Consider the following 22,820-nt stretch of genomic DNA (forward strand, 5'->3'; position numbering starts at 1 on the left):
AGTAACAAGGAAACATACTAACACCCAATGTAGTTTTAGAAAACAAAAAGCAGAGAACAACTGTGACAGCAACTGGAGTAGCACTCAAGTTTTTATCTTCACCTTACTAGTCTCTAGAGGGAACATCAAAGACTAAGACTCTTTTTTCAGAGATGTGTGGGGAGTGCTAAAGCATGACACACCCATTGAAGTTTATGTTTCTTTAGACTCCTTTTGTTTTATTTTGATAGAAGAATGTCCATTCAGAAATATTCAGCATTTTTACAGATGTTTATTGAAGTCTGCAAAAACATAACTGATTTGAATTAACTTACACCAATTCCCTGTTTTCCACCATAGCTGGTTTGATAACCAGATGAAAAACAGATATTAATGTTTCACTGTGGAATTACAAACACCTTTTTAAGTGGAGAAAATATTAAGAAAAAATTACTCTAAGCATGAAGCAGTTATAGTGAAAGACCAGACCAAGAAAAAACATGCTGCTATGTCTTCTAAGTTGCTTGCACTCTTATAGCAAAGGACTGCTATAATCCTTTCAATAGATGTGATGAAACTCTTAATAGAAGTAAGTATCCCTAAGGAAACAGATTTCAGGCATAATTTGAGTATCACAGTTCAGTGGGAAATGACTTTTTAGGCAATGTGTAACAAGATCTCCACAGTCCTGTGATTGTGACAAAGAAAAAAAAAAGTACAACTCACTGGGAAGTTTTTCATGTGATAGATTCATATGAAAAACTGCAAGAGAAAAGATCTTTATCAACATAAAATTGCATGAGATACTTAAAATATTTTAAACTCTCCCAACCCCCAAAAGACATCTGCATCATAATTTTAAATACAAACATGTGATATCATCAGAATTATTTGCTTATGGTCACCTCTGAACAACAGCTAAAAGGTAAAAATGAAGCTAGTAATTAGTAAGCAATAATTCCAGCTTTATGCCAAAAAAGAAAAGCAGCTTTGAGAAGATTTTAGACCTACAGTCTATACCAAAACTGATTTTGAAAATAAAACCCTAAGATACATTTAAGTAGCAGTTTTAATTTTTAATAACTTTATTTCTAGATCAAAGTACTTACTGGATGCAAATACAACAGGTATGATGAGAAACTACACAAATTTTCATGACTTTGGCTCAGCTGCAGAACAGAAGCGTACTGAACAGTAGCATAATGCGACCAAGTTTTCCAAAAGTATTCATAGCACTAAACTTGAAGTCAAATTTTCTTTACCACTAACTTAGTTATAAGGAAGAAAAAACCAAATCCAAGCAATGTTACTGCTCCCATTTTTACTAATCTTTTTTCCAAGGTGGGTGCTTTTTCTGGAAGTTTCACTTGGCTAGGGTCATTCTTCTGTTCATGGTGAGGCAGATGTTAAATTCATGTAAAAAGTGCAACAAAGAGAAAAAAGTTAGTGTGAAAGCTTCTTAAGTACGTGATAAAGTACCCAGTCCTAAGAATTTGCACACATCTAGGATTGATATTATTTCTTTCTCACTGCCTGTCTCTGCCCTACTTCAATTGAAATAAACTTGTGCAAACCTTTATCTTATCTGATGCTCAATCATTCTGTAATATACATTAGAAAAACAAACTGTTCATTTACAAACTTATTTCCTCAGGAGTAAAACACATTGCTAGTAGATGCTACAAAAATCTAGTAACAAAACACTTAAACTCCAGTCATTAAATATTTTCACCAGAACTTTTGCCATTTAATTACTAAAACAACTGTTTATTAAAAAAGCAAGTTAAACATGTAACAGATTAGACTTCCTTGACATTAAAGGAAGAGTGGAAAGTACCTTACAAGTGGCTGCTCGAATACATGTTGAAACTGAGTGGAGCCTTGTTAGGAAGTGTAGCAGGGTTAGGTTCCGATTCCCTACCTTAGTTTATAATGCTTGGAAGGCCATCTCATTTGCTGTGCTTTCAAAAATTATATGCTACAGACATAACATGTACTGCTGGCAAAGTCTTGTAATGACTAAGCTTAGCAAACAGTCCTGAAGATTTTAGGGGAATTTATACAAACTTATTATCCAAGAGGTTTAACTTTGTCATGTAAATTGGCACTTTTCATAACAAATGTTTCAGTGCTCTACTCATTCAAGAGTGCCCCATCATAAATTAAGTAGCACAAAAATGTTTTGTATTAAAGTCTTCATCAGGGAAATTCATAAAACGCTACAGTATTTAATAGAACAGGAATGACATTTTTGAAGTAATCACAAGGCTAATGTTTAACACCTCTGTTTAACACTGGGTACAGAGGCACCATGCTTCATCTTGACAGCTCTAAACCCTTAAGTACAGATGAGAGCAAAGTCAAGTGGCACCTAACTCAGATCCCCCACCAGCCCTTATAACTGGCCTGCACATACAGGAGGCAAATACATACATACAACTGATTTCTGCATATGCAAAAAAAGGAACACAAATAGCTAAAAAGTTCTTTGCCACAACCTCTATCTACCTCTTAAATATATTTGGTGTTAAGTGATTTATTGGGAGAAGGCTGTTATATTACATTAAATTTACTTAGACTACAGGAAATTGCATTAGTAGCATTATACTCAAGGTCCGAGTTCCACATGGCTTCATTCAGCAACAGATTCCTTTCTGACACTGATGCTCCATTTACTCTATCCCAGCGGCCCTTCCTTCTACTAGCCTATTACTTAAAATGACCCCATCTGACAAGAGCGTGTCATTGTGTTGGTTTGAGAATGACTGATGTGGTGCTAACATCTAGCCTTGACCTCTCCCACCCTCTTCTTTTGTCACTCTGCAGAGTTATCTGGGATGCCTCCCGTTCAATCCATAAAACCTTAGTATCTTCCTTGTGAGTCAATAACTGCAAACAAAAGATCTGTTAATTAAGAAGTAAGAGTGTAAGTATTCAGAGTGGCATTTATGCCACAGTGGTTGTCCAAGAGCACAGGGATACATTCCACTTAATTCTTTCCTGCAGTGGAAAGAAAAAGATTGACTGTGCCTTCCTTTGGAGACTGTCCACACTGCTGTGGAATATTCTAGATTATTTCACATTCTGTCCATGAGAAGTTGCAAGGGGAAGAGGTGTATGCAGTGTCCAAGCTACAGCTAAAGAGCCTGTAGCAGATCAAGGTATGAAACATTTCACTGATGGATGCTGCATTTGAGCTTGCACGCAGAAACTTGTACACAGTATTTAATAGCCTCACTTGCACATACTCACCTTCTCCACCAGGTCCTTCAGTTTGGTAACTTCTTCTCCCAGCTTTTCAACACTGCAAACCAAATCTTTGCAGACTTCAATAAAACTTTCAGTTGGTGCCCACTGCAGTACCACCTGTTAATAGTTACAGTTACTTGCCAGAATTACTGTAGATGATAATTTAATATTCTTTAGTTAACATATCATAAAAGACTGTCAGAAAAAGTTTATAACTGCATTTATGCTGGGTTTTCATTGTATGATTTATGCACAACATGATCTACTACTCTCTGTCAGCCTTTGTGGGAACCTTTTGTCACCTTAACTCCTCTATCAGCAGAAACACGAAGAAACATATCTATCTCCTTTAACTGGGTGGCTTAACTCTTTGAAATAAATTACTAAAACCAAAAAAGTGTCCTTTACAGAAAGAACACTGGACAGCTCTATGTAACTATATAATAATCAAGACAGTTGATGAGTATTCGTATTTTTCATTTTACAAGGTAGAATAATATTCTAGAATAGAATAATATACTCTAAATCAACCTTTTTTTCTTTGGTTAAATACCTTGTGAGAATTTTTGAGGAAATGGTTATTCATGGTCTGCAGAGAAACAGTCAGCTTACTACACTCTTTATTCCACTTCTGAAGAAACTTGAGGAATTCATCTCCACTACAAAAATAAAACAATAGTCTGTTATTCGTTAAAGGCTGTAACTATTTGCACACTAAATATTTATCTATGCATTTCCAACATTAGCTAGTGAGCAACTCAGACATGCAGTTTCATTGCATTAAAAACAAACAAAAAAATCCATGTCATTTTAATGCAGGGTAGTTAAACACTACATTTAACATCTTTGCAAGTTCCCCCCACCCCACTTTTGGAAGGACAACAAATCGTTAAGTTATCTGGGATATTCAGCCAGTAAGTCACCAAAAGCTGAAAAAGTGTCACCCAAAAGCTTTTTGGAAACATTCTATTAAACTCCACTTCTGTTTCTAACTCTCATCAATCCTGTATTGTCAATGAAAACATTTCATTACCTGCTGCACCAGTAATTTTGTAACACACTATGCATAATAACTGCAACACTGTTTTCCTGTGCACATGTGCATATAGATCACAATCTTGCAACACGAGAAATAGAGAATTTATAGTCAATTTTATGCTGATCTATCAATATTCCTGACCTGCAGCTTACATTTTTGAGGAAGATGTGGGGAAAAAGAAGTCTGGTTTGTACTTTGGAGTTAGGACTGAAATGACTAGGTTAGAGTCATTTAGTCTCCAGCACAGTGGAAGAAAAAAGAATCCAACAATACTGACTTGGCCCCTGGCTCTGGAAATACATTCCTCAAAGCCTAAAATACCTGATGTTATCCACTTTGAAGAAAATTTATACTTAGTGCTCAAACAGAAGGAGGAAGACAACTCTGAAAATTAGTTTGATCAGTATCTCCAAAGACTGGAGAAAAGGATAGAAAAATTTAACAGACTAATTTCAAAGCTAAGTTTCTAGAGCTTCCACGTGACACTGACTCAATTTATTTTACTGGAAGCCTTAGAGGGTGTTAGTTACAAGTCATGGTGCTGGCCAGAAAGTTGTTGCTGTTGACTCGGCAGAGGAAAAGGGGGCAAGGAAGAAGATCATCCATTTGTTTTTACAGAGTGAGCTCTCAAACCCTGAAACTCCTGAGAAGTGCCTGTATCTCCAGTAGAAAAGTTTCCACTAGCTATAAGCCATTCAGGTGAGTAAAAAGCACAACCAAAACAAGAGACAATTTTAAGTTCCTATTGCAGGAATTCCTGTTATATTTACAGAAGGATCTGAATAAATTAATTCGGACCCGAACGTTCCTCTTTTCCCTAGGGCAATCTGCTATTAAACCTAAATTCACCATACTCGCACCACCTCACTTGCTGCTGCTTCTAATGGCAAAAAGCTATACATGAAATTTGCCGAACACCTAAACTAAGCTACATGCCAGTGTGCTGCAAGTATCTAAACAGAGGCTGAATTTAGCCCATAGAGTGTTTTCTTTCAACTTTGGCACAAGATCATTAGCAAGCAAAGTTTCCACCACTGCTCAGGACATCTGTGATTTGTAACACTGCTGAACTGTTAAGACTTTTAATACTTAACCCAGAAATATACAGAAGCATCAGTAGGGTTGATGGAGGTTAAAACCCGAGACTGTTCATGGTTTTTATGAAGATGGGGAAGTAAGAAAGCCTATTAGCTTGTTTTTATAAAATAAATTATTATTTATTTCAGAACAATATAACTGAACCGAATATTTAGGGTAGAAAAACCAGCAAACACTAAATAAAATAATCACATCTGAAGATAGTCTGAAAGTTTCTCCCACGCTACTACAGTCAAGCCACGCTCATGAAAATTTCCTTCTACTTAGAAAGATAACTTTTTAGCTGGCTAGGATCAGTTATGGCACTTTCTGTGTTTTGTCACAAAGGAAATTATTTTTAGGAATTCTGGAAGGATTCTCAGCAAAAATCAAGTCAGTCATGGGCATGAAATGAGGAGAAAAAAAAGGAAAAGAAAAACATTTATTCTAATCATACTTCTTTATTATACCAATAATAGCTCTTAAAAAACATTTTCATAGAATTTTTTATCTGTTGCAGTGATATGTTCTTATATTTGCAAATGGAAATAATGTTTTCAAATAATAATCACTTTTTAAAAGAATTAATGGCTGTCAAAACAGCAGTGGCTAAACAGTGCTAGACACTCTGTGAGTTTATAATCAGTTCAACGTTTTCTACTATGTTAGTTTTTCTATGACTTCATGACTGATTTTCCTTCTCACAGAATGACTTTGAACAAGTGGGAAGTAAAATCTTTATATAATAGCATGTAAACATAGCCTATGATTTTAGTCTCAAGGTCAGATTCCTAGAATACACGTCAAGCCATTTTCTAGAAAACTATGCAGTGCTTGATGTAACTGAAATGCTGTCATATTTTGTGTACTTCAATATTTAATAAATTATTTTCTGGTTTTGAGAACTACGTATGATCTAAACCCATACTGTACTAGGAATTAGATATGTCACTGGTGTGTGAGACTGTACCGGACATCATGTGGGTTTTTTATTGTATTTGGCCACACATGCCGTGAACTGCTAACTTTTTGTATTTCTCTGCTTATTCCCTCTGTTCAAATTTTTAAGCTTTTCTGCTTGAATGTATATACTAACCACCACTATGGAACAATCTGAAAAAAGTATACATTTCTAGCATAAAAACACATGACGCTTAAACTGGGCAAACTCCTCTTAAATTGCAGTTAACTATCCCTTGCTGAAGAGTCAACGTCCTTTTCCAAGGGTGCCTAACTTGGACAGCTAGACACCCAGATGCCTGCCCCACTACCTCAGCTCAGCAGCAAAGCCTCTCTTTTAACAGGAAAGGCTCAGGTGCTGTCAGAGTATTTATGGCGTACCCATATCGTACTGGTTTGTACCCTCTTGTGTGCTGGAACTTTAGTTCTTCAGTCCTACAGCACTCGTACTAATTTGCACCTGGATTCTCTCCTGGAAGCACACACTTGTTTTGATGGAGAATCCTAGAATGGTTTGGTTTGGAAGGGACCTTAAAGCATCTAGTTCCAATCCCCCTGCCATGGGCAGGGACACCTGCCACTAGACCAGGTTGCTCAAAGCCCCATCCAACCTGGCCTGAACACTTCCAGGGATGGGGGGGCATCCACAACCTCTCTGGGCAACCTGTGCCAGTGCCTCACCACCCTCACAGTGAAAAACTTCTTCCTTACATCTAATCTAAATCTACCCTCTTTCAGTTTAAAGCCATTACCCCTTGTCCTATCACTACCTGCCCATGTAAAACATCACTATCCAGCTTTCTTATAGGACCCCTTAAGTACTGGAAGGCTGCTATAAGGTTTCCCCAGAGCCTTCTCTTCTCCAGACTGAACAACCCCAACTCTCTCAGCCTTTCTTCATAGGAGAGGTGCTCCAGCCCTCTGATCATCTTTGTGGCCCTTCTCTGGACCCACTCCAACAGGTCCATGTCCTTCTTATGTTGGGGGCCCCAGAGCTGAACACAGTACTCCAGGCGGAGTCTCGCGAGAGCAGAGTAGAGGGGGAGAATCACCTCCCTTGACCTGCTGGTCACACTTCTTTTGATGCAGCCCAGGATACAGTTGGCTTTCTGGGCTGCAAATGCACATTGCTGGGTCATGTTGAGCTTCTCGTCAACCAATACCCCAAAGTCCTCCTCAGGGCTGTTCTCAATCTATTCTCCACCCAGCCTGTATTTGTGCTTGGGATTGCCCCGACCCAAGAGTGGGACCATGCACTTGGCATTGTTGAACTTCATGAGGTTCACACAGTCCCACCTCACAAGCCTGTCAAGGTGCCTCTGGATGGCATCCCTTCCCTCCGGTGTGTCAACTGCACCACACAGCTCGGTGTCATCAGCAAACTTGCTCAGGGTGCACTCAATCTCACTGTCCATGTTGCCGACAAGGATGTTAAACAACGCTGGTCCCAATACCGACACCTGAGGAACGCCACTCGTCACTCCTCTCCACTTGGACATCGAGCCATTGACCGCACCTCTTTGAGTGCGACCATCCAGTCAATTCCTTACGCACCGAGTGGTCCACCCATCAAATGAAATCTCCTCATAGACTAGAAGCAGCAGCAGCAAAGTCCTGTATTAAGACATGAACATCCTGCTCTCCCAGCCCGCCTCAAGTCTTTCAAGAGCTTCTCCAAATGCCTTGCACGTCCTTCCACAACCTACAGCTGAAACTTGGCATCATGCTGCAAAAACGTACTTCAAGCAGGCTGCAAAGCCTCTTTTGTATAAACACGGTAATGGATACAGATAGAGGCACAGTACCAGCATCAGGAGCAATCATTCTATGTAAGAATGACTAGACCCAAGTGGAGTACATACTAGACAGACTCGTGTAACCAAGGCACACAAGACAATGCTATGGCAGTACCACATCATGACACGACTGCTAATACACTGTCAGTGTCATTCAGCTGCCTCCAAAGGATGGTGACATGTACAGAATGAACCTGAACCCAAGCACATTCTTCAGTCCAATGAACAACATAACTAAAGAAGAGTCTAGCCTTATAGTACCCAAATAAATCCAGACAGCTCTCCCCAGTGTTTTGGAGAGGGAAGAAATATCTAACAGAGTAGCAGCACAGCTACCAGGTCACCAGTCAAGAGGGAGATACACACACTTTAAAGAGGAACTTGCACCCTTACTTTTCTAGACAGTAGAAAGTTGTTTAATGAGTTGATTGGATGTAAGGAGGAGTTTTTTTCCCCAGTACTACTCTAGCCAGGCCACTGCAAATAAGGCAACACAATGCTATGCAAATGGTGGTGGGACTGGGAAGAGAGAAACGATCACAGAGAACCTAATTTACTAGGGATGCAGCTACAGTACAAGGAAGGAGCAGTATCTCCAAACCAGTCTTCTCCAAGTTAAATAAACACAGTTCAACTGACTAAAGCCTCTGAAAGGCAAGCTTTTTCTGTCCGAGTCCATTTCTAAAACTTTTGCAAATTAGAATATCAAACTAATCCTATTTTCAGAAGATATTCTTCTATAGTTCTGGGAAGTAAAAAGAGGAAAGACGTGAGCACAGAATCTAAGTTCAAGTCTAGGTCTCTCTTCTGGAAAAAATTACATTTACACAACAAAATAGAGGATGAGAGGTTTAAGAAATCTTGAGACACCTCCGCACTTACTATAGCTTTCATTCTTCCTTTTGGGCTGGACGTGGAGAATGCTCTACCAGTGCTTAGGGGATGGATGAAGTTTAATAAGGTTGCTGAGGGTTGTTCCTCTCAGCTCAGACCTGGCTTTCATGGGAATGCATAAATACAAGTATGAGAGGTATTGCAGAGCTGATGCTTAAGGCTGTAAAAAAGAACCTATAATGGGAACAATATCAAGTTGGAATAGAAGTTTGAAGGAGTAACTCTCTCTTAAAAAAGCTTCCTTATAAACCTATTTCTGCTGATATGCATAATCTATGATAAGGAAAATACCTTATGAAGTTCTTAATTTGTGATATTAAAAAAAATGAGGTCTTTTAGAAGCCAGTTAAAACTGCTTCCAGTGGAAGAGAAAAACAAGGAAAAAATCCTGAATCTATACAGGAGTCACATTTATGATTTAAGAGAGACATGTACAACTAATTAATTTATGAGTTGAAAATTAAAGCCCTATGCAGAAATTATATGCATCTCTCCCTCCCACACGTCTTTTTATTGCATCCTACAACCAGACAAATTTGATTGCAAAACAGAGCCTGCCTTGTCTACAGACACAATGAAGAATTACAGAGACCACATCATGTGGGGTTTGCAAGGGTCCATGATGCTCTTGAAGCATGGAGAAGCAAGGAGGGCAAGACCCCATTTCCATGGAGAAATAAAAAAATCTGCTCACTGAAGCCTATCAGAGAAATTAAAGAATGAGTTAATACTGGAGCCCAAGAAGCCAGTTTCAGAGTTTATGATATGAACACAAGGTAGTGAAAACCCTGCACAGCAAGGCCATAAAACCCTGTTTGAGGTACAAAGAACTGATTACTCAAAAAGATGGCCAAAGTAATGGCATATAATGGCAATATAACCCATAAACAGATTCCTACAACAGGAATCTATGCTACCAACTTTCTTTGTACAAAACATGTCTACCACCAGTGCTCATAATCCACTAACTTAAATAGTTCATATTTCACTTCCATTTCCTCAGATATACAGTTAATACCTCAATTCCAGCTTCATCAGGTCAGGGAGGTCTTCAATTCTTATTTCTTCCACTTGTAGCTCGTTAATAGCACCTAGGAGTTTCTGTTGATCTCCAGGATTTGTAATGCCAATCTAAATTTAAAGAGTAATTCCAAACATGATTTACTTTTAATACTTATTAGACATAACAGTACAGTACCATTTATTGTGCAAGCTTCTAATTATTACGAGTCAAAAGAAGTTGCTTTTAAGTTATTGTAACCACCTACAATGTATGTAACTGCCAAAGGAAAAAATAAAACCACAGAAAATACTCAATGATGCAAAACAAAATTACAAGAGCTGAGGAAGAGCCAAACTGAAATAGCACAGGATACGCAGAAAATCTGTTTAAGGTTTATTAAAAAAAAAAAAAAAAAAAAGGCAGTTTTTATAAGTACCCCTGTGTTGTTAGGATGTTATGCTCATCTCTTAGAGCAAAATAACCAATCATCATGATGGTGATACAGCATTAACTCAGAAAGAATGGAAACTACCAAATCAGCATCAAATGAAGAATTTTACAGTAAGAGGCCAGATTTTAAGAAAGGCTTTTACAAGCTTTTGGGTGTGTATTTTTTTCCAGTTAGAGAAACTGGTCTCATAAGATATGATACGTCTTTCTAAAACCTTATTTTCTTATAGAATCTCATTTAAAAAAAAAGAATCTCATTTAAAAAAAAAAAGTTATGTCTACAAAGAAATCTAGTTGGTTCACACTCCTCCAAAACCTCAAATGATGAGAAACTAGTGAAGAGAGAGAGTATGATCAGTTAAAGAGACGTTCAGGTGGATGTTTCTACCATGAAATAGCCTGTAAAAGCAGCCTTTTTATGTATCTGAAGGACAGCATTCTTAGAAACTCAGAACAGATTTCTCACCTCAGATTAAGACCAAGCCTAAATACTACCCAACATCAGTTTACACAGTCCCTAAGCTCAATCAGTTAATCTTCTATACTCTTGGCTAATGCTGCAAACAACAACAGAAAAGTTTTCAAGTGTTCAAGGGTTTTTGTCTTTTTTAGCTGAAGAAAAGCACAATTTTCTTCAGAAGCTATAGACTATGTAACAGATTCTCCAGATGATGCCTGGGACAGAAAACATTGTCAGCTGTGTTATCCATCAACTATCTCAGATTAAAATTTAACTCATATTTAAATCCTAGGCTGAGAGTTTTCTTGCAGAACACTTAAATAAAGAAAAAAAATAGTCCATTCGTTAAAAGGGAAGTGCTTTTGTGGCACATTCAATACTTTTCCTTGCTCATCTGACAGGCTGCCGTGCAACACAGGACTTCTGATGTTAGCAGCCCTAAGGATGCTTCTCCACACAAGTGAAAAACCTCATAATGCTAGTTCCAAGTATGACTTTGTTGCTAACTCTCCAGCTGAGTACCTGGACTTGGCAGGAATGAACCACTCTGGAATTTAAGATCGCAAGAATCCCACAGTCTCCAAAGCTAGAACACATGGGGCTCTCACTGATGTTCTGAGGACCTGAAATTCCCTGCTGCTGTCATAACCTGACCACCCTGAGGGGTTATGCATTGGTAAAGGTTCAGGCTGTCAGGCAGGTCTGGATCACAAGAGAGCCCAGATCCCTCCCCAGCCACCTTAGTTCCACCCAACTGGTTAAAGTGGGTATATGCGCAATACCAGACCAATGTCCATAAGACAATGTTTGCAAACAGGAAATAAAAGAAAAGTACCCATTGAGCTCCAATAGGGAGAAAATTAAACCAACCAAACATTGAAATTGACAACATATGTATACTTTATTAAGCATCTTAATACTCACTATATTGGATTTAACAGATCTAACTCTATTCAAATAATCATTGATAAAGACAGTTATGTATTCAATGGTGATAAGAACAATGATAATACAAATAAAACTCACGAGTGTAATTATGGCGATTGGCAACGTCATACAGTCAGGCATCCCTGGCTAGGAGGATGACACCACGTTAGTGAGATCCTCAACTGGTTCTATCCTAAAGTCAGCTTTTATAGAGTCGCTTTACCTATGCACAATTACTTGCAGCTGTGATCTGAAAGCAAACCACAGGCTGGCTTCTGTAAAAGTATGTCAAGTTCCATAAAGCAAGTCAGCGTCCATCCTTCAGAGTCAGATGCATGCTGTGGCAAGAGGCTTGTGGTTTCATGTCAGCAGTCTTTGCAAAAAGGGGGGATTGGGGGCAATCACCACAGCTGCAGCCTCAGAAATCAGTAAGATGTTAGTGTTTGAAGTCTCCCAGATTTCTGTAATTACTGTAGAAAGAATTTTGAATGAATAGCTGACAACACACATCAGATCAAAATGCCAGGCAGTCTCACTTCCTCAGATGGTGCTGAGCAGCAACTCTAGGGAAGAGAAGGTGCCCAGAAAAAAGCTTGCTTTGTGCGAAACTACAATTTCTGATACCCAGTGTTTATCATGTTATCTATAAAACAGTCCTCCAGGTTCACCACCAGGTGTTCAGAAATCAAAGGTAACATGTAACTATGGGCTCACAAGTGCATCTTTAAACATTTCAAAACCATGTTATAAGTCTATAGACAAGAAAGTTCTTCAGTAATGTAAAATGCCAACAAGATTAATCACGAGTTTAACTACAGGTGTCAAGAACTTCTGAGTTTCAAATAGGTTGCCAAGGGTACCTGAACAAGTTGTACTCAAGTCTCTTTGGTAAATATCACTAGCAGCCTGAAGAGAGAAAGACCTGGGTTTCCTAGAAATAATTTGCTTTACTTATGTTGAGCTGTAAGTTTGCTCAATTTATTAGTTCTCAGGTTTGCCTTGTGGAGCCCTGTCTGGTATGAACTAATGTTTTCTTAATGCTTACAAAGCATTACAGCAGTCATTTCATGATGCAGAAGTAAGCCAATTTATACAAGAGCAGCAAGTTTAATTATCATTAACAAATCAAATGAGCTCTTCAAGGACAGAATGGCAGTTATTCTTGAATATTAAAAGTATCTTGCCTAAAGCAGGAACATAAAGCGAAGATTGGGTTTGCTTTTGACTCCATCTTCTCACTCCTGGAACAAGAAAATCAGGATACAGCTTTCTGACCAGTGTATCAGGAAGACATTGTACTTTGTTTCCCTATAAATAAAACATAATTTCATCCTTCTGCAAATGGATCAGTGACTGAGCACCACCACATCTTGAAGACATGGTTTAGGAAGTAAAGAATGTGATAAAAGTCATCATAGATAAAGCCTTCCACCACCACAGTAATTCTGAAATCAGAGGTACTAGATGTAGAACTTAGAGAAAGTAAATAGACCAGTCCAAACTAATTCCCAAAGCAGAAATATTTTCCCTTTCTAGACCACCTCTGCTGAACATGATGGTTACCCAGAACCTGACTATTCATGCAATGATGAATGCATGGAACAACCACAGTGCAAGAAGCCCGTCTTCCTTATGGATAAGCAAGCTTTTAAGTTGGCTCAGTTACACTCTGCAGTCCAAATAAAGCAAATGTTATTGTGAAGTGGCCATATGTTTAAGAATGTACAAGAGCTTGCTTGTATCTGTAAAATAGACTACACGCACTCTAGATTTTGATTTTAGGCACATCAACGTCTATTTTGTTCTTTACTTAAATAAATAAATGCCCCTGAAAATCCATGCCCCAAACTCACACTCCAGCATCAACATGACTTTTCTGTCATCCTTGAGATGGAAATGAAAGAAGAGGCAAATAACAGATTGCCTCAACACATGAAAGATGACATAGTTCTCAGATACAACCAGTAAAGTTATGCATGAACTCTTACATCCTTGCCACCTTGCCCAAGTGGCCACTATTTTTTTTTTTTTAAGGAACTTTTTTAGTCCTAAATGCATCCAGAAGTAAAATTACTTCTGTTGCTATCTTGTGAGACAAATGCTCAAAAAAAACCAGACAAAAAAGATCTGAGTGTTATTAGTAGCACAGAATCAGACAAAAACCTCCAAATATACAACAGACATATCCCAGTGTATCAAACAGACTTGTCTCGGTATGGAACAGTTTATAAGCTTAAGGAATGCAAGGATTTCAGCTTGAAAGAGTCATTGTTTAGGCTCTGTTGTAGAATACAGATAAAGATATTTACAGAGAAAATATCTTTCTGATATTGTTTGATGGAGTAAAGCGTATCATGTTAGTGACAGGATTTCTCCCCGGTTCTCTGGATACAAAGCAGCTTGGTTCAGAGGCATCCATCAGAGGTCATCATTAATCTCTGTAGTAATAAGATCCAGGCTCTTTAAAATAGCTGGCTGTTAGTTGAAGATCTGCCACCACACTAAAAACTTTCAACTCTGGAATTACGAGGAAACAGATTAGATTTGTTCTATCAGCAGTGTGGGGACAAACTGTTAGCAGAACTCTAAAGCTAGACTGCATCAAGAATTTAGGGTAACTTATGAAGTGCTAATAAGCCAGAGTGTTATGTCATTTTTTAAATTCTCAGTTGAAGACTCATCAATTTATGTCCATGCACAAAGCATGACTTATTTTCCAGGAACTGTCTCCTGCAGTTGCAGAGCTGAGAGGCAGAACAATTCTGTTCCTGTGGATATTATCTTCCTGTGCAGTTGATCCAGGTATTTATTTCAGTTTGTCCAAAAAAAGCCCTCTTTATAATAGGGAGCCTCAAATATGTTACAACACTGAAACAGAAGTTAACAGTTTGTGTGAAAATATACCTCTTCATTGAAGGCACTGTAAGGCTTAGCCATTCACTAAAGTCCACGATTCTCTCCCCTTCCCCCAGTGTCCCCTGGACAAAAACAAGTAATGATTACAACATCAAAACAGGTGATCAGTATGAACATATACTCAGTCAGATTTGCAGTTTAATGCAATCATGACCAACACAGAAGCTCACACAGTGATGAGAAGAAAGCCACAAAAGTCTCCTATAAGAGCAAAATTCCTGTCAATGGGGGCTTTAGGATTGATATAAAGCCCACACCCGGATGCTGTTCAATGGGCGCAATCCTGAGGCTTCAGAAAAGCAGTAACATCAGAACATGCTGACATGCCTCATAATATTTAGGTCTAAGTGAACTCTTAAAAATCTCTTCATTGACAAAGCTCCCTATACATGCACCCTCTGGGAATACAGAGTTACTTCTGAGCTCTGTCAAAACACTTAAACTCTACTCAGTTACAAGACAAAACTTCATGCAAAACAACCTTGTGACACCAACTCTGAAAGAATATTAATATCTGTACGTGAACGTTGGTTCCAGCTGCTAGAACACATGCCTCCTTGGTACCAGAATAGCGGGAAAAAAGCTGGCACTGAGGACATGTCTAGCATCAGTAGCAGGGAGCAGGCTTGAAGCAGCTATTTTAATGAGCGTCTTTGGTATCTCAGATCAGGTACAGAATGCTCAGAAGAATCCTGCGGCCTGAAGTACTTACGTTGTTCCAAGGAGACTCCTATAATTGGATTTTATTATGGCATCCTCATGTAAGCACAGGAAGTCTTTCATTTCCCACAGGAATAATTCCAGCAAAGACTAAGGAAAAGAAACCACCCTATCTCAACTGGAAACTGAAAACTTGTTATAATGCATCACTTAGTCCTGGATAACAGTGAAATACCAACCTTCCCAGCTGCAGTAAACTAAGAAACCAAATCTTCTCTCCTCTTTTTTTTTTTTTTTTTGGTAAGGTTTTACAAATCTGTGTGGGATATGAGATTCCACAATGTAAGAGAGCTCTCATTTTCCCAGCAGAAATTACCACCTCACAAAGGAGGACCACATTTGAAGTAGTTGTTTAGGATTATCTACTGCTAATCCTAGCACTGATTTCCTTTCAGTGAAAACATACTTAAATACTAAAAATGGTAACAACTAAAATTTAAAATGGAACTATTTCCTGCTCACCCCAACTCCCACATCATTGTAGCAAAGAAATACTGGGGACTTCCACTTCGTAGTCAGATCAAGGCAGAGAAGATGCAAGAATTCAACTCACAGAATTCAAAGCTGATCTGTGGGATTACATACTTTACAAAAAGTCTGTCTATATTCACATTAAAATTCAAGAAGTTGCAGAAGATTCTGAAGACAGATCTTAAAAAAAAAATATCTTACAAGGTTAGACATTTATAAAGGGAAGTTAAGATATTAAAAACATTTAAGAAAGAGGAGAAAACTAAAGTTCTGAAATAGTAAACTGACCTGTATTAACTCATCTTTTCCCATGATAAGAAGTTGTCTTAAAGCTATACCTCTTTCCTGTATAAAACAGAGGTTTCTGCCATTAAAAAGAATTTCAGAAGAAAACACTATTTTCACTTTTTTTTCCATTCATGTTTTACTTCAGTTTCAGAAACAAAACCAGCTACACAACACCATTATTGAAGTAATGAGAGTTCTCTAGTTTAGAAATATCACGTTGTGACTAATGCACATAATCAAAATTAAGCAATCCAATCCAGTCCATTGCAGTTTAACTTAACACGTTATATGTAAACTTCTGTTTAAGAAATTTATTGTAAATAAATAAATTTATTTGAATTAATACGCTAATAGTGATAGAATTTTTTTTATGCTGTAGGTGCATTTTGCTTTTATGGATTACTTTACAGATAGCAGATACATCACTAACTTACCTTCAATAATTCTATTATGTGCTCTAGACCAAGACCATGTAAAAACACTTCCATGTCATCAAAAGTTGAATGGGAACTGTAAATATAATTAATGAGATTTGAGAAGAAAACAGTGAAAATAAAATAAAAAAGACAGACATCTAGAACAAAGTACTATAAAAAAGCTCCCCAGACAAAGCACTGGGGAGTAACCTAGAGTTGTACACTTGTACTGATGACAGTAGTATCTCATAAGCATCATGGCATACAATTTAATCTAAAATTAATAAATATCTTTTCTGTCTAATGAGTTGAATTGAGCCTAAAGGGAATGATTTTCATAAATAAATGCCATTTTAAGTAGCAAAATGTTCCAACTGAATGTTAAAGTTGGGCTACAAAAGCCTAAAAGATTTGGAAGTGGGGTAAAGGAAGATAAATATGTATTCTTATCAGATAACATTCATATAAATTGGATTCAGCCCACAACTGTTACCCTCCCAGTTCCATTTAAACTAAAAGAGGTTACCAAGAAAACAGGAAAGTCTATAATTAAAGATAGTGGAAATTAGTCAGGTAAGAAATTTGTTGTCAGAAGACTACTCTTCAGAAGGTAGACTGAGGAAGTAGCATAACCCACTGTAGGTTCAGAGTTTAACGTTTATAAACAAAGGTAAAATATAAATTTTGATTCTCCACCCTACCAAAAGATATAAAAATATAAGAGGAAAAAAAAATCTAAACAGCTTTCAACAATCAGATGAACAACTGCAATGAACAGAATTAAACCAAAAAGCAAATCATACAAAATGCAGAAAGCACTACTGCAATTGCTACAGCGAATCCTTCGCCAAAGCCCTGTGTTAAGAGAGAGTTCGCTCTGTCTTATTGTAGGCCCTGAAATGAAGGTTTGTCCCCTTTTCACATCAAAGATGTAAAGAGCTCCTATCGAAATCTGGTTTTTAAAAAAAAAAAAAAAAAAAAAAAAAGCCCCCCCCCCCAACCCCCAAACAAACCTCTCTGAATACATAAGAAAACATTTCAGGTTTGCACACTGAGAACCTTGTATTCCAGGATTTCTGGTATTTAAGTATGTTTATCCCTTTGTGAGGACGGATACCCTAAATCACATATGAGGTAGTTTATGCAACTTCCACACTGTAACAAGTCAATAATTCTGTAAGCACGCCTTCTGTCAGCAGGCAAAATATAAAAAGAGTTTCAAATAATTTTAGTAGAGATTAAAGCTATCATCCCTACCAAGAAGTTGTATAGAATTGTGTTATCCTCTGCTGGATTCCTCCCCCCTCAACACAGAGACAGCAACAACCAGTCTTTGAAGTAAGCAATTCACATATACATCCAAACTTTGTATGTTCAGCCAATACCCTTCAACCGGCAAGAGGAGACAAGTGTGTGAATGACCTGTAGTGATGAAATGTTATTTAGGCAAAGTGCCCAGTTTGCAAAGGTTTTGGGAGTCCTTGGGTAACTCAAGACTTTTGGTTCTGCTAAAGGTGCAAGGAAAGGACATTTTTTTCCCAGGATCAAAGAAAGGGCTATTCAGCATCCAGACAGTAACTTGAAAGACCCTGAACCAGAAAATGACCTAATCCAGGAGCTGCAGAAAGTAAACTCCTGACAGATATGTGCATTTCCTTGTATAGGCCAGGGCTCTGGAGCCAGGACAATTGTCTAACTAGCATGGCAGACAGCAATGACTGAAGCTACACTCACTATGTAAGGATGCCAAAACGATGCCAAGTTATACTTGCTGATCCTGCATGGTGGGGCACAATTGATATCCAGTACCAGATGATGCATTAGGAGCAACTGAGAGAACAGGGACTTGAGAAGACAACTGGCAATGCCGACGATGAAAATTATGCAGGTAAATGGCAGGAAAGAGACATCCAGCTCAAGGAACTGTGATGGAGTAAACACAGGTATCGGTGTGCCTCTTGACTATCACTAGATGAAAAAAACCAACTCACTAGGGCATGGGTATGTGTGTGTGTGGAAATGGGCATAAGAATAGGCATGCGCTGGAAGAACAGGCGTTTAACAGCCAAACATCTGGTATACTCCAGGGGACTGTTTCCTGAAACCAGGAGTTCTACTAATTACCAGAAATATGCTCCAAGTTACGAAACATCAGAACCAGCCTTTGTTAATATAAAAATCCATAAGCTTGACAGAAATGTCTGTTCATACAAACAAAAAGTTCATCTGATGCAGGGAAAACAAGCAGAGTTTAAAAAAACACTACCGAAACATTGTGAAATCCTGAAAGCCCAATAATTGCCTAATACAGAATTACATTTGCATAGCTAGACATCTGGCTGCCACAAAGCATTTTAAATGGGATTCACGATTTCAGTGTCTTATTTTAAAAACTTATCAAGACTACCCAAACACTGGTATAATGTCCTCTAGCCACTGTCAGGTTTCAACAGCGCTAAATTCATTTGGATAACTGCTGCATAGTGTTAGTTCACTTCTTTACACCAGAAAAAGCCTGGGAAACTTCCTAAATAACCTAAAGCTATTAAAAAAAAGACAGATATCTGTTCTAACACTGAGGTCATTAAGTACAGATTCTATCTAGGAGTATGAGTCTCTGTGAAGAGTAGTAGAAGACTAATCTATTTAAGAGAACGTCACCTTCATGGCAAGTATACGGGGACTCAAAAAGATGATCCCCAAGGAGCAGACAGATCCCATGGGACACCTGGTCCATAGATGGCAAGAAATACCCAGAACACCACCTTCAGGAATCTATGAGTAGTAAAATGCAAGAACAAAGAAAAGAGGACAGCACAGATAATTGATTTTACCATGCAAAGCCTTCAACCCTCTGCTCCAAGAAGTAGGTCTAAGGTGACTGTGGTTGAAGCACCAGAGAATAAAAATCTCATTTGACATATACAGTCATCTAGCAACAGACCCTGGTGAGGCTTTGCCCTAACTGAGGTACTCTGTCTGAGACTGGGACTACCTCAGTGAGAGCTGCTACCTAGTGAACTGCCATCAGCCTAATGATACAAAACTAGGGCATTTAAAATTCAGCATGACCTGGCTGAGCAGGGACATAAAGAATCAGACCAACCAGAACAGACTATGGGTACTGGAAGTTGTCTTCTCAAGACCATGCTGCTCAAGCTCAAGGAGGCAAGTGGATGGTTTGTTGAGGACTTTTTAGCCAACATCTTCTAGGACAAAACCATACCAGAGATCTTCGAAGTTGCTGAAGCAGGGGCTGATTTCAGTCCTTGGACACCTGTAAGCTTCAGGGTCAGAGGCATACTAATCAAAAAGTTCTAGCGCTTAACTGGTGTTCATACTTAATTCTCACTCTCATATGTGCAGAAAAAAAGGAAAGGGCATGGTGGCATGAAGCTGAAAACAGGCATTCAGTGAAAACATCAAAAATTTAACATTAAATGAAGACAACCACACAAAAAGGAGTATCCAGCAGGGGAACATACAAATTTAACAGAGCTGAAGCGAACTGAAGTGACATTGGACCCTGGCTCTACTATACTTTACACCAAGTGAGAGGAAGGAAAGATCTAGAGCATGCTCTTTGTTTACAATGCAAAAGAACTTTGCAATCTTGAAAAATTAATAGTACATTAATATACTTACTGTGGACTCTCGGTAGCGGTCCAAACAATATACAATATGTATCAGTACAACTTAATCATTGATATGAACAAATACAATCTCTTAGGAATGTTTATAAGCTAAAATTACACTATGACTGTATTTACCCAACTCTGTGGTCAGAGACAGCTGTCAGAAATTTGTAGATACCCTCTTGCTTAATTGTTTCATGGTATCCCCCTTGCAAGTGATTTGCAGCCAAAGAGAGTAAACTATATATCTGGAAGAGCCAAAATGAATAAAGTATTATTCAAACTCAAAATGAATAAAGAAATACACAGGAGTAAGACTACAAAGAGTTCTATCATAAATTACTACTTACAGGGAACATGAAACATCTGCCACTTCTTCTTCTCTAAAGCATACAACTACAATGAGGAGTTAAGACTAAGCCTACAGAGTTTATCAAGAGTATTTCTGAATTAACAAAATTCTAGCACTATGATGAACTGACACAGAGCAAAACAGTATATATAACGTAGTCTAAAAAAGTTAGCATCTGTCACTATAGAAGCAGCAATACACCAACATACTCATTTTTGTGGTTTGTAGACAACAGCTCTATGTACTCAAGGCAGTAAGTTGTCTAAAGAGCATGAGGCATATGACCATTTTAACATCTCAATTTCCAGTGCATGTATGGACCCAACATTTAGCAATTTACAACTGACAATCTAAGTTAACTATACCTGACAGAGAGGGATTCTTTCAACTGATTAAAGAAGCAAGCCTTCTGACAGACATCACTATGCATCAGTGATGGATTCCAGAAACTGAATTGCCCCTGTGTGAGTTTCGAGATAGTTACTAGAAAATTCAGCAAAACAAGTAGAACCTCAATAAACCTAAAGGAATGGTGAAACCACTTTCCTGAAATTCAGGTGACTAGACAGTTTTATATACATATACAAACACACATATATGTGTGTGGTAGATTGAGCAAGCAACTATCTCCCACAGCAGGATGGGGGAGAATCAAAAGGGTAAAAGTGAGAAAAAATACATGGGTTGAAATACACACAGTTTAATAATTGAAGGGGAAAAAAAAACCCCAAAAACTTAACTGATGCAAAGGTAGTCACTCACCACCTCCAACCAGCAGACCAGTGCCCAGCCAGTCTCCAAGCAATGGCTACTTTGGAAAAACTCCCCCCACAATTTTATTGCTAGGCATGATGTTATATGCTATGGAGTATCCCTTGGGTCACTTGGGGTCAGCTATCCTGGCTGTGCCCCCTTGCAACCTCTTGCTCACTCCCAGCCTGCTTGCTGGAGGTGAGGGGCAGAATGATGCTTGCTCTTGATGCTGCACAAGCACTCTCAGCAATAGCTAAAATATTGGTGTGTTTTCAGCACTGTTTTGGTCACAAACCTAAACCACAGCACCATACAGGCTGTTAGGAAGAAAAATAATTCCAGCCCAGCCAAACTCAGTACAATATGCAAGAAAAATTTCTCCCCTCCCAGATACAGTTTCTGCAGACACAGTCTATATGACAGCCCCTTGGGTCATCAACAGCCTGAAGAGCAGACCCCCAAGCTGGAAGAAGCTCATGACCATTAAATATCTCAATACCATCTGCACGACTTTGGAGTAACTGTGTGAAAGTTAGCGCTACACAGGTCAAGAGGCAAGACCCACCTCTCAAGTGTGAGGAGCCTATATTCCCTCCGTGCCAGAGAAAGTTGTGTTATAAGATTATATGGCCATAGCCTGCTGAACAAGTCATTTATCAGAGGCAGAAAGCATTTGTAGCCCCCTTCAGTAACCTGAGCTAACAGATCACTGAGCTTCAGACACTGATCTTGCTAGCCTACACTAACAGCTTTGTGCATAGTTATCATTTTTGCTCCTGCCCAGCCCTGGAGTCTGGCGGGGGGGGGTGGGGAGAAAGAAAGAAAAAAGAAGCTGTAAAGTGAATTACAATTCACTACAGTGAATTATACATTTTTGAAGAGCCACTGCAAAAAGCCACATCATTGGTAAGAGCAACTCAAAGAAAAATAAACATAAATCTGGTCTGATCCACCATGTATCATCTGGTAACAGCAGTAAACAGATTTATTTTAGGAGAATATATGTTGTCTTCAGCAGCTCTCTCTTTACGCTGCTAATTAGTGGCTGTTCTTCCAATGATCTGATGACCAATTTATATTATTTTACCCCTTCTTCCCTACCGAGAATAGATTTTGAAGATGGCCAGTACCAACTCCCCCTCTTTTTAGCTTTAGCCTTTTCATTTCCAAATTCAATCAGAAACTGTACACTGCAAATTAGTTTGATTCTCTCACACACTTTGGCAGACAGGAAAAAACCAACACATTATTTTTCTACTTCTCATATCAACATTACTAACATGAATAATCCCTTGTCCTGTATTCTAAATCTGAAATCAAGGAATCTGGGCGAGGGGGGGGGAGGGGGGGCACACCCAAACAAAACCCCCAAAACATTACTATATAGCATTTAAACATTTAAAGCCCTGTGAAAAGTTGGGATATAACAGAAAAT

The 22,820-nt window shown here is 38.5% G+C and overlaps 1 protein-coding gene across 1 annotated transcript in view; it reads right to left on the reverse strand.

Moving 5' to 3' along the window:
- Positions 1-1,157: 1,157 nt before the first annotated feature.
- ASZ1 (ankyrin repeat, SAM and basic leucine zipper domain containing 1) overlaps positions 1,158-22,820 on the reverse strand; it is a 43,386-nt gene continuing 21,723 nt past the window's right edge. Inside the window, exons 7-13 of the mRNA XM_052790939.1 lie at positions 20,416-20,528; positions 16,664-16,739; positions 16,230-16,286; positions 10,013-10,125; positions 3,782-3,887; positions 3,232-3,345; positions 1,158-1,364 (exon numbers count right to left, since the gene is read on the reverse strand). Of these exons, the coding sequence (XP_052646899.1) occupies positions 1,227-1,364; positions 3,232-3,345; positions 3,782-3,887; positions 10,013-10,125; positions 16,230-16,286; positions 16,664-16,739; positions 20,416-20,528 (717 nt within the window). The 3' untranslated portion in view covers positions 1,158-1,226. The remainder of the gene's footprint in view (positions 1,365-3,231; positions 3,346-3,781; positions 3,888-10,012; positions 10,126-16,229; positions 16,287-16,663; positions 16,740-20,415; positions 20,529-22,820) is intronic.

The sequence above is a fragment of the Harpia harpyja genome, chromosome 6 (genome assembly GCF_026419915.1).
Source record: "Harpia harpyja isolate bHarHar1 chromosome 6, bHarHar1 primary haplotype, whole genome shotgun sequence".
Lineage (NCBI taxonomy): Eukaryota > Metazoa > Chordata > Aves > Accipitriformes > Accipitridae > Harpia > Harpia harpyja.